Genomic DNA, 12,425 nt, shown 5'->3' on the forward strand with positions numbered 1-12,425 from the left:
GGCTTCAAAGGAATTAGGCCACTACGGTCAAGGTTATGCCCGCTTCCCAACGAAAGTGGTCATAGAAAGGGTGTAATTGCCCTAAAGGTGGGCACCCATTGGCTGCCACCTGGCACTCCCTGTAACACCCCTAAATTGAGGATTTAGGTGGCACCCCTGAACCCCCGGACTCAGATCCTGACAACCTAAGAAGACAAAGGACAAAAAATGAGATGCACCCACAGAAGAGGAGAAGAAGAAGCAGCTGACCTGGTCCAACCCCGCCGGCCTGTCTGCACTCCTCAATGGACTCTGCACAAGAAGATAGCTCATCCTGCAGCTGAGCCTCCAGAAACCCAGGAGAACTGTCTGCCTTAGAAAAAGACTGAAGACCCCAGTGAGCAGTGGACCTGCTCCCCAACCAACTCCAAAGAAAGGACTCTGCAGCCCCCGAAATCACAAAGACCTGACACCTGAAGTCACCACTGCACCTGCCGTCCACAACCCGAGATGAAGTGGGCTACCGGTGCCAACAAGGTTCCCCGGCTGCCCGGAGTCCGAGTCCGTCATGGTTTCATCCCTCCTGGACTTCTTGAAGTCACCTGCAGCCTCTGCACACAGGTCCCCTCTCCCACAGTCTCTGAGGTGAGAGAAACCTGACACCTAGAGCAACCACTGTACCCGTCACTGCCGGCCCGAATTGAAGTGGATCCCTGATGTCAACAACGTCCCCCCCGGCTCTCCTGAGCTTGAGTCCCCTGTGGTTTAACCCCTCCTAGACTCCACAACGACGCTTACAGCCTCAGACCACAGCCCCCCCAAACACGAGTGCTCCAGGTCAAGCAAACCTAATGCCAAAGGACACCCCTGCATCCGTTGCCCTTGGGCTCTGGTGAAGAGGATCAAAGATGCACCAGCTCCCCCGAGGACCCCATGTTTGTGCCTATCTGTTGTTTCTCCCCCACTGGCTCCACAGCCAGCTCCTGCAGCCTAAATCCATGGAAACCAATCCCCATTGAAATATATTGGGCACCTGACACCGAACCGAACCTCTGCACCCCGCTGCCCCAGTGCTGCCCAGAGTGATCTGTTGGTGTGGTCCTGACCCTTTTCCGGTGCTCACCTTAAGTCTACAAGGTTGGTCCTGTGAGTGGTCATAAAGTACTTGTTTGCCGAATGTTTCCCTTCCATAGGTTAGCATTGAAGTGCTCTGAAATTGCACTGTCAATTTTTGAAAATAATTTTTGTCAAAAAAGTGTACTTACCTTATAACAAAGTTCTTGGGTTCAAGGTATATATAAAGAAGTGTTATTTTTCTAAATTGGCCTCTGATGTAACCTTTAAATGTATGTCTCATTTATTGCCTTTGTGAGTACAACAAATGATTTGCACTGCCCTCCGATAAGCAGAACTGCTCGCCCACACTAGTGCTATCTACTTTTGCCTCTGCAAACCAACTGGGGAGCCACTGGACGCTCTGCACAGTGTACTTCTTTTTAGTGCACCATAAAGAGACAGCTTACTACAGCTCCCCATTTCGATTTTTTTCTTGTACAATTTAGTTTAATATCACTGTATTACTTCATCATATGTTCTTTTCTTATAAAACATTGCATACATACTGGCTGGACTAATATCAGTAAGAGGAGGACAGGAAGCTCAGACAGGTTGCACTTCATTCACACGATGGACAAACAGTGTGATGCCATCGAGTTCTATAGGAGAGCATGGGATAAAATTATTTTTTTCTTTAAAACTCTTAATTGTAATGTTTATAAAGAGGCATGTTTAAATATGTGCGACCACGTAATTAATGTTATAGTATTTTAGTAAGGTTAAAAGTCTTTTAAACAAAGTGGATTATTTTTGATATTTTGAATGAATTCAGATGTTGTTTTATGATGCAATGACTACATTCATAACCTGCTAGCTGCTGCTATTTTGACATTTTGCATTGTATTTAAGAAGCTCTCTAATAAAAAACATTATTGTTTGGAGAGTTCTATTATTTGTCTGTTGGCCTATACAAATATATGATGCAGCAAAGATTCTTGAACTTTACAAAACTGGAACTCAACTGACTGGATACTTTACATTTATTTAGTTTACACGCTCCATTTTTCACGGATCATTCTTTCACTTCCTTTCAATCATGGGAAGCTAGAGTCCAGCTCTCCAACAAAAAACATTCAAACTTGGGAAAAGTTTAGACATTAGACAACTGTCATAACAAATACATTAGCAGCATGTAGTCATATTTTATATACCACTGACTGTATTTTAAACCCTGAAACATACAGTATTTCTAAGTAATCCAGGACTTGTCATCATTATGTCTTCCCTAGCTGAAAGTCTAGCTAAAAGTCCTGACCAGAGAACTATTCAAGACTAAAAAAAGGCCAGCAACTTAAATTTTTGGAAAACCACATGACATTGCTTCCAACACCGCATGGGTCTAGAAAAGTAATTATCAAAAGAAAAAATAAATATCGTAGTTCACAAAATGAGCATGCAGAAGAACTGTAGAACATTAACAAACTTAATAACTTCACGGACCTCTCACACTATTTGCAACATGAGTGTTATGGTCCAAATGTACCACACCACTCTGCTATAATACTAAACTTATTTTGTGATTCGGTAAAGCCTTTCCAAGTTGCAAAAAAAGGGCTTACTGACTTATTCCAAATTGCTAGTAAGAGGTGGGTTGGGGGTGAAGAGGGGCATCCACTCTTAACTGAAAATCACACAAAAATGCATCAATGGTTTGTGACCATAGCTACGATTGCAAACCATTGAATAGTCAATACCTCCTCAAAGGAGGTGGTAATCCATGTGTAAAGGGGAAAGTTGTCCTTGTTGGACAGCCTCTCTTTTGGGGATTGTGTCAGGTGGTCTAGAAGGGAGCTGACAGTCGTCCAGAGGAGCACTGCCGGCTATCCTAATGTCCGTGCTACACTAAACATGTTTTTTTTGTTTTTAAACTAGCAACAAACCCTCTAAGGAACATGGGTTGCTTTAGAAATACATCTGTTTCCTGTTTAAGAATGTGAACACAAGGATGGTGGTCTGTTCTTTCTCACAGGCCACCATAAGTGTTTGTAGCTAATCACAGGGGATTGCAAATAGCAACCTGCCAGATTAATATTCACTAGGCAGTTCATTGTACATCTCATGGCACCTTAGGGTTACTTACGGGATTGTTACTTCCGCCAATCTGTGGGTTCAACTCTACGGTAAATGTTTTTGTTCTGACAGACAAATATTCATCTCTAGGCTGTTTTGTCCCCATTCTGCAAATAGAGCTATACCAAAGTATTTACCATAGACAGGGCTAGCAAGTCTCCAGAAGAGGCTACTTGGAGTACTTCGATCCATGGCAGGTTCATCAAAGTAAATGTCCAGTCCACAAATCTGGTTTGCCAGGGGTGACTTCTGAAAAAGAAGCAGGGACCATCATTCTGGTCCCAGAGTCCTGCCAAGCATTTAGGCCGTCCCAAGATGTCCTGAGCCAGCTAGGATCAAACACTGCAGCAGGGGCTGACTGGGGAAAAGATTGAGTGGTCAAGGTCATCCTTCAGGGAACAAGAGGTTCAGGGCACTGTTGTTTAATTTTTTGAGTTTGTACAAGGGCTGATCTTATACCAGCACCTCATGAATCTTAAGGCAGGCAGAGGCTATGACTTTGTCTCTAGACATCAGGGGACCAACAACTTAATCAAATATTAAGTATTGAGTTTTCTATACCTCTCACCCACACTTAGGAGAAATTCAACTTTGTTCAGTAAAGTTAGCCTCTGCCTTTATCCGGCCAGATCCTTCCCCTGCTCAGACTTACACTGTAAAGACACCGATAAATTATTCAACTTTTAAACATATGGAATTGTGAAATTATTTTAATAGTACCCTAGGATATACTTTATGGCTACAATACTTAATGTATAGTGGTGTGTTGTTTATTTTTTATTCAGCTTACTATATTATTAGTTTCTTTTACTAGGACACAAGGCATCCCTATTTTTAGAATTCCTTTTACCTACCAATATTTTATTTTTTAACTATTGTGGACAGTTTTGCAGTAGACCTGTCTAATGGTAGCTTACAGCTGACAAAATTGTGAGCTACGCCATGATTAAATTCCCCCTCCCTGTCTTGATTAGCTGCGTCCAGATGGAGCAAGCACCAGTGTAGCATTGAAAACCTTTATTCTTCCATCCCTGTAACCAATCACTGAAGTCCACACTCCTCAGCAGAACACCTTCAAGCCAAATTCAAACAGCAGGTGTCAGAATACACCACTATTTAGTGGCACTGAGACCAGCTGTCATTCTGTGTAATAACGCATTACCCTGTTAGCTCCATCATAGGTAACCACACGGCAACTGATGGGAAAGATCAGGCAGTACAGCTATTGAAAAAAACAAGCTGGCTGGAGGGCTTAGTGAGCTGAACTCTTGCTGCCGACAAATGTGGTGATTTGAAGGTTACTAATTCAAATCACAGTAAGGTAAACACAACCCTTTGAGGTCGATAAATTGAGTTTCGTAAAGTTGGTCATACTAAGAACTGTTCTAAACATCGCTTAGAAAGAGCAGAATTGTGGAATGTGGCACTATGGAAAGAAAACGTTTTTATTATTATCATTTCGAACATGAAAATAAATGTTATAACTCATCCGTTTCGTTCTGCGTACTCACAAAACGGACCTGTTTCTGCCACTTCCTCCTTAGTGCTGTGACCCAAAGAGTCCTTGCAGCACCGTTCTCATCTTATCAGCGGCATATGGACCAATACACAAACCATATACACAGACACGTAGGAAATGTGTGCATGGCAGTCATGAAATGTAATAACCATTCTACGGAATACATTTACAGGTGACATTCAATCGTTAAAAGAAGATCAGGAGTGAGACTTCTTAGGTGGATCCCATCGTAAAATAGAAAACACACATCCTTGGAGGGCATTGTACAGCATGTATATCCGTGGAGTGCAAGGTAAAGTGCCATAAGTCCATGTCTCTCGTATTCTGAATGCAGACAACCAAACTAGGACAGCAAATCATTAGAGAACCATTCTTAAATTTCCATGGGCAGATCACCATGGGCTGGATGACAAGTCCCACTTTGAGATCCTGTTTCATTTCAATTGGAATGTGCATAAAATGATCACTCCCAGAAGTTTACTTGTTGTAAACAACATCTGCATACACAAATTAAATGTGCCTGTAGTTTGCTATCTCTTACACATTGTCTTTTGCGGCAGGATCTAAGCACTAGACTTGGAGATCATTTTCTCTAAGAGGTTCATCATCCGTTCCTGTAGCTGTAGGCTTTGGACTTGGATGATGTTCTGCTGGTCCAGGACTCGCCGCACCTCTCTGCAGGTCTCTTCCATAGACCTGCTTAATTTTTTTTGCTCCTCCAACATGGCCTCCATTACTTTTAGTTTTTTCTTTTGATAATTTCCGGTTTGTACTTTTCTCTTCTTCACTGGTCTTTCTTCAGGCCTAAAACAAGAACATCAAAATCAACATAGTACTAACTGTATTCAACACTTTTTTAAAGAAAAGCTTGCCTTGATAAACAAATTGTCAACACGTTTTAAAGACGCAGTGGCAACAAAAAATAAGTATAGCCCAATCAATCCTTCCAGCTAACATAACACTGGGCCATCCCTGTGAGGCAGGAACAGCATCCAACCCTTGCTTGCTATGAGACAACATATGAGTTGACTTGCAAGGTGTAGACAAATGGTCTACTTCAAAGGTGTTAGCGCGTCAGAACCTTAATAAGTAAACTTACAAGGAGACGCAATCAGGTCAATGAACCTTTGGACCGCGTTTGGAGACTTCCCAGTACGAAATGCCTTCTTAACACCATTAATCAATAAGTCAATAAACATTTAGTGATAACCAATCAATAACTAATAAACAATCAATAGAAGTCAGTAAACGAACACACCATGACCTCCGGTCATGAATAACCACACTAGTTTTATTGGAGTTAGAATATTTATTTCCCTATTGTTATCAATCTAGTATCAGGTAGATTAATCTCATTAGCAATAAAACACATTAGAATCAATGCATAGATTATGTACGTTCAGATTATGATACATATCATTAATACGAATCAATTTAGCAGAGTCTCATTAGTACATGAATCAACAAAGCAAGAATCCAGTCATTTGTCTATTTGTGTATGATATCAGCGAACACTTATCTAACCACGAATTAGCATTAGCATGTTGGGCTTCATGCAAAACAATTTAGTAACACAAATTTGGAAAAAATCTAACTAAGGTCTCTATCAAAATAACAGTTGGTACCTAGGAAAAAGGGCAAACAGACAATTACAGTCAGCATTGGATAGTTACCAATCCAAATAGATCAGCAGCAGCTTCAGTCTTCGTCCTCAGGACATCAGTCGATTCATCATCAGCAGAGTTAGGACGGGACAAAGTCTTTCGCATTAAAGTAAGCAAGAGTCTCTTTCGAAACGCATAGGATTGCTAGAGGATGGTTTTAACTATGCCAACTAATAGGGTTGCAGAGGATAGTTCTATAAACCAATAACTAAAGAGCATTACAGAGGATGGTTTTAGCTAGTGAGAGGCAAGTGTGGATAAAGAGGATGTTTCTAAATAAAAGAATAACTCAAGGATGAGTTAGAAAATTGAAATGTTGAAGATGCGCTCAAAGTATCTCAAAAACAAAGGTGGGAGAATGTCTCTTGGATAGTGAGTAATAGCAATTGTCTAAAGGCTAATGTTGAATGGATTGTGGTTGTGGTTCTGGTTTATTTCTCTTCATATAATGCAGTTAAATCAAATCTATCAAGTTACTTCTAAATTCCCTATTGGCTAAATTTTGGTGCATCCATATCTCTGTCCAATAATTCATTACCACCTTGCTAAAAACTTTCGACAAGGTACAGTTCCCATGTCACGGATTGGTCCAGTTTATTGACGTCTTTAACGGTTAGAATGTCAGGTAGCAAATGTTACAATTCAGCTCCAGTCAGTGTCTTCATTGTCTTCTCCTAGCACAGTTAACCTTGCACGTGTTACGAATTACATTGTTGCAGACAAGTAGAACATCGCCTTCGAACAAACTGAATCTCATGAGAAAGAATTCTACTACGGTTGCACACACACATAGCTTCTGGAAAAGTACAGCTTCATGTCCTTCAGGAAAAACACAGCATGTTAAATGCATCAGGAATACAATTCAAATATGAGGCCAGGCTGCTAGGCCAAAGCCCTTAGTAAATCAGGCCTTTTATTAGTATGAAGCAACTTCTTAACATGAAAACCTTAGTTATGACATACTACTACAAAATTAATACCATATTGCATAACATTACAACATTAATAAGCATTTTCATCAGTCTTCGTATATATTAGTAACCACTCCCCGTGGGCACATTTCAGATGCGTGCGTTATTTTTCTACATTAAACACATTTTCTATGCAATTTCGTCACACAATATATTAAAGCTTCGTAATAATATTTCTTGTTAAAACATACGCGTCAACAACCCCTCCTCTGATGACTCTAGTCATCACACAAAATCTTCCCCCACAAATTGTATTAACTAAAATTCTGTCACTGCAATTTCTTCTCCTTTGATTTTTCTTTAAAGAATTTCACCCTTTCTTTTTCTTCCCTCCTCATGTCATTTTTCGCCCTTTTAATTTTTAGTCTTTTGCCAACTTTACAAGTCACCTAAATTCCAAATAAACAAACCAAAACAATCAATATTCCCTGTATTAATTTCACCAATATTCCATGCCAAATACTACTAAGCCAATTCCCTACTGATACAAAACCCTTTCCCACTTTCTCCCAATCCCCTGGTTCTTTCAATTCCTTCAAATCTGCGCTATCTCTAGTCAAATTAGTAAGCATGCTCTAAATCTCACTGCTGGTGTCAGGTATGAACGTACAGCAATGACGCTCATTAAGCATTTTTCAAACTCCACCATTCTTCGCTAAAAGAATGTCTAAAGCAAGCCTGTTTTGAAGAGTCATTGCCCTCTCCGCAGCTAGTTCGTAATCCATCAGGAGTATAGCCCCTGAGAAATTTGTCAGCATGTTATCCACAGTAGTAGACAACTTCTGAATCTTCACTGAGTTCAAAATAACTCCCACTGAAGGAATTATTGCCCCAAATATATCTCCCACTACACCAGCAGCGGTCTCTCTTTTCTGTCTAGTATGATGTAATTCAGACAATTTTGGAAACTTCTTTAAATCATCAAGTTCCTAAATCTTTGGGAAAACTATCCCCAAATAACATGTCCCATACCATCCCTTAGGGAGACGGTAGTAAGCATTTAGACCACACATATAATAGACCCCAGGAATAGCCTGATCTTGTCCATTCAACATAAATGTCCATTCACTCTGAAACAAAAATACATGCTCACACTCACTCGTTCCCACAAACACTTTGTCATGGTATGATTTCGGCATAGTTACGCAAAGCTTCCCTATGTGTAAGGCATCTAAAGCTAATTTACCCTGCGCTCTAAGTGTACTAAATACTTCACTCCCCACAAATGCTCGCTGTTGCAATCCTTTTTCTAATTTGCCTTTTAAGGCCCTTCTTCTATCATCTGTGTGATCTAGAAAGCTCTTCTCTACAGGTGTAAGCAAGCATGTCAGGTTATTGCGATGTGCATAAGAAGTTCTAATCACTGAAGTTGGTTCAAAGAATCCCTTAACTAACTTTATACTATAGTATCTAGCTGTTTCACTCAAATCTTCTATTATAGGCACCTAAGAAAACACTAAGGCGGTCATTCTGACCGCGGCGGTCGGCGGTCGCCGCCCGCCAAGCGGTTCCCGCCGAAAGACTGCTCCGCGGTCAAAAGACCGCGGCGGCCATTCCGGCTTTCCCGCTGGGCCGGCGGGCGACCGCCAGAAGACCGCCGGCCGGCCCAGCGGGAAAGCCCCTTCAACAATGAAGCCGGCTCCGAATGGAGCCGGCGGAGTTGCAGGGGTGCAACGGGTGCAGTGGCACCCGTCGCGATTTTCACTGTCTGCAAAGCAGACAGTGAAAATCTTTGTGGGGCCCTGTTAGGGGGCCCCATGGCACCCGTTCCCGCCATCCTGGTTCTGGCGGTGGACACCGCCAGAAACAGGCTGGCGGGAAGGGGGTCAGAATCCCCATGGCGGTGCTGCAAGCAGCGCCGCCATGGCGGATTCCCTGGGCCAGCGGGAAACCGGCGGGAAACCGGCGGCTCCCCTTTTCTGACCGCGGCTTTACCGCCACGGTCAGAATCGCTCAGGAAGCACCGCCAGCCTGTTGGCGGTGCTTCCGCTGCCCTCCGCCATGGCGGTCATGGACCGCCAGGGTCAGAATGATCCCCTAAGTTTAAGTTCGAGTAGAAGTACTGAATCTCCTCCTGGTTATAAAACCCTGTTAGTAGCAGACTACAAGTTATCCCATAAGTAAGTGGCAAACTATGATATGTGATTCCCTGCTGTACAGAAGTAGGAATCTGCGTACATACAAAACAATTCTTCGCATCCATTGTCTCAACATACTCACTCAGCAAAAGATAGAAAACATTTGAGGAAAGCTCCCCTTTAGTATTAGTGCCTTCATGTAAGTATCTCTCATCCAATTCAAACCTCTCCCAAGGTGTTAGTGTAGTAGTATTCTCAGGAACAAAAGCATCATTAATCTTGCTTCCATTCTTCACTGACACACTCACAATCACTACCACAATCAGAATCACACATGCAATGCCTAAGCCAACACTCACACATTTACAACGCCTACCCCCTCTGTTCTCCTACCTAGTATTAGTCATGATCTGTAAAGAATCAGAAAGCGGAGAATTGTTATTAGAACAACCACAAAATGGTCCTTAAACAGACAACTAAGAATACAGCAAAGACAAAACGAGCAAATCTCCTCTTCAGCAATTATTTACAGCCTTCAATCTCACTCCCAGGATCTTTTGTCAAATTCGGTTAGCAGCTTGTCAAAATCAGTTCTAAAAGTCAATTCAGGTTTTCAAACTCTCATTCGGTAAATTCTCACAGTCTCTTTTCTCTAGCTCAACTCTTATCCAAATTATTACTCCAATTCAGTTATTTACTTCTTTCAGGTACCAAAGTATTGACCTGGGACTTCCCTATCAAAAAAGGACAAAATCTCTTCTTGACATTCAGTTGTAGTTGCATATGCCCATTCAGGACCTGTGTATCTTCTGTTCGCTATTCTCTTTCTTTTCAATTTGTGATCAGCTTGCGACTCCCCTTCACTCAGATCTCCTCTTCTTGTGGTGTCCACTTCTTCCTCTATGGCGTCCTCGACAACCACTCTCTTCTCTCTTTGGTTTGATTGTGACTCTGGCCACTTGTCTCCGTTTAGTGTCTCTTTCGACTTTTACCTCCTTTGTGGTGAGCCTGCACCTTCTCCTTGCTCTATGGTGTTTTCACTTGATGGACCTGCAACCTGCTCAGGAGGAGTTCAGAAACCTTCACTCTCTTCCGCCTCAAACCCTTCGCCTTCTGGGTCTGTCAAGCGCTCTTGCTGTCTTTCAGAATCATCTGCTTCTGGGAGAGTCTCCTTCTGACTAGACTCTCCTGCTGCCTCAATTGAGATAGGTTTTCCGTCACCCCCTTGAATCTCTTCACTTTCGTCTCTTAAAGGAGTGACAAAACCGTCCTCAACGGGCTCTTCTTCAGTGTCAGTTCCCCTCTGGACTTCCTCCGGCCCTGAGACTTCCTTTCCAGTTGTTGGTACTCTCAACAACTCAACTTCCTCTTCAGTTGGACACGTCACCTTTTTCGTGTGACTGGCGTGGATCCAGTTCGGAATTCCCGCGCACTTCACAGCTTTGGTAGTCGTGAGTATCACCTGATACGGTCCTTTCCAATGAGGCTCCAGGCACGACTTCCTCATGTGCTTTTTAATGACAATCCAGTCCCCAGCCTTCAGGGTGTGTCCTGGATCATAGATCGGTGGCAGGGTAGTGGCTTACACCTGGTGAGAAAAAGAGCGGACTACATCAGCCAGACCCTTGCAGTAGTCCAACACCATATCATCTGTGATGTTTACTAGAGCATTTGCAGGCAATGCGGGCAGTCTCGTAGCTCGACCCATGAGGATCTCGTGTGGTGACAGTCCTGTTTTCTTGTCAGGTGTATTTCTCATTGACATTAATACTAAGGGCAATGCGTCTGGCCATTTCAAATTCGTAGATGCACACATTTTTGCAATCCTTGACTTCAGGGTACCATTCATCTGCTCCACTAGTCCTGATGCTTCAGGGCGGTAACTACAATGCAACTTCTGCTCAATATTCAATGCTGCACACAGTAATTTAATCACCTCATTGTTGAAGTGACTTCCCCTATCTGATTCTAAAGAGATCGGGAATCCAAAATGTGGGATCAGTTCCCTGAGCAACAGCTTTGCTACTGTGAGACTATCATTCCTACGTGTAGAGTATGCCTCAATCCAATGGCTAAATATGCACACAATCACCGACACGTACTTCAAACCTCCACACACAGGCATCTCAAAATCCATTTGCATTCTGCTAAATGGACCTCCAGCTCTTACAATGTGGCTCAAATTCACCACTGTCCCTTTCCCCGCGTTCATCTGTTGACAGATGACACAACAGTGGCAAACTGCTTCAGCAACCTGTCTAAACTTTGGGTTGAACCAATCAATTTTGAACAACCTGATCATGGCATCCCTCCCAAAGTGTGCCTGACCATGATAAAACCTCGCAAATTGTGACAAAAGGCTGTTCGGCAGATCCATTTTCCCCTCTTCGGAAACCCATAAATCGTCTGGTCTTTGTATGCACTGCATCCTAACCCAAGAACGCTTCTCCTCCTTCCTAACACGCTCCTGCAAAAGTTTTAACTCGTCCAATGTGTCAACCACTCTCAATGCGTACCCTGTACATTACTTGTTTTCTTTTTCAGGTAACAATTCCCATTCATCCTTAAACGATACACAGTTCAATGCGCAAAACCTTGCGACTTGATCCGCATATCCATTTCCCAAAGTCCTGTGACTTCAGATGTGCACTGCATTTTACCACGGCAATTTCTTCAGGTAACTGAATCGCATGCAACAATTCTTTAATTCTTTCACCATTTTTCACTGGCGAACCAGAAGAGATCAGGAAACCTCTCTGTGACCATAGCTGGCCAAAATCATGGACAATTCCAAATCCGTACTGACTATCAGTATAGATAGCGACTCTCATCTGAGCAGCAACATGGCAAGCTCTAGTAAGAGCTACCAGTTCAGCGACTTGGGCTGAGTACATTCCTTGAAGCCAAGACACTTTCAGGATACCAGAAATTGTGCACACAGCGTATCCGGCTCTCAGCACTCCTTCTGAGTGTCTTAGACATGAGCCATCCACGAAAATAACTTGTTCACTTTCTTCCAACCGGGTAT

The 12,425-nt window shown here is 42.7% G+C and overlaps 1 protein-coding gene across 1 annotated transcript in view; it reads right to left on the reverse strand.

Moving 5' to 3' along the window:
* Positions 1-2,057: 2,057 nt before the first annotated feature.
* The window catches only part of MSANTD1 (Myb/SANT DNA binding domain containing 1), an 85,436-nt gene continuing 75,068 nt past the window's right edge, over positions 2,058-12,425 (reverse strand). The window contains exon 3 of the mRNA XM_069203491.1: positions 2,058-5,488. Within this exon, the coding sequence (XP_069059592.1) occupies positions 5,248-5,488 (241 nt within the window). The 3' untranslated portion in view covers positions 2,058-5,247. The remainder of the gene's footprint in view (positions 5,489-12,425) is intronic.

Source organism: Pleurodeles waltl, chromosome 1_2 (genome assembly GCF_031143425.1).
Source record: "Pleurodeles waltl isolate 20211129_DDA chromosome 1_2, aPleWal1.hap1.20221129, whole genome shotgun sequence".
Lineage (NCBI taxonomy): Eukaryota > Metazoa > Chordata > Amphibia > Caudata > Salamandridae > Pleurodeles > Pleurodeles waltl.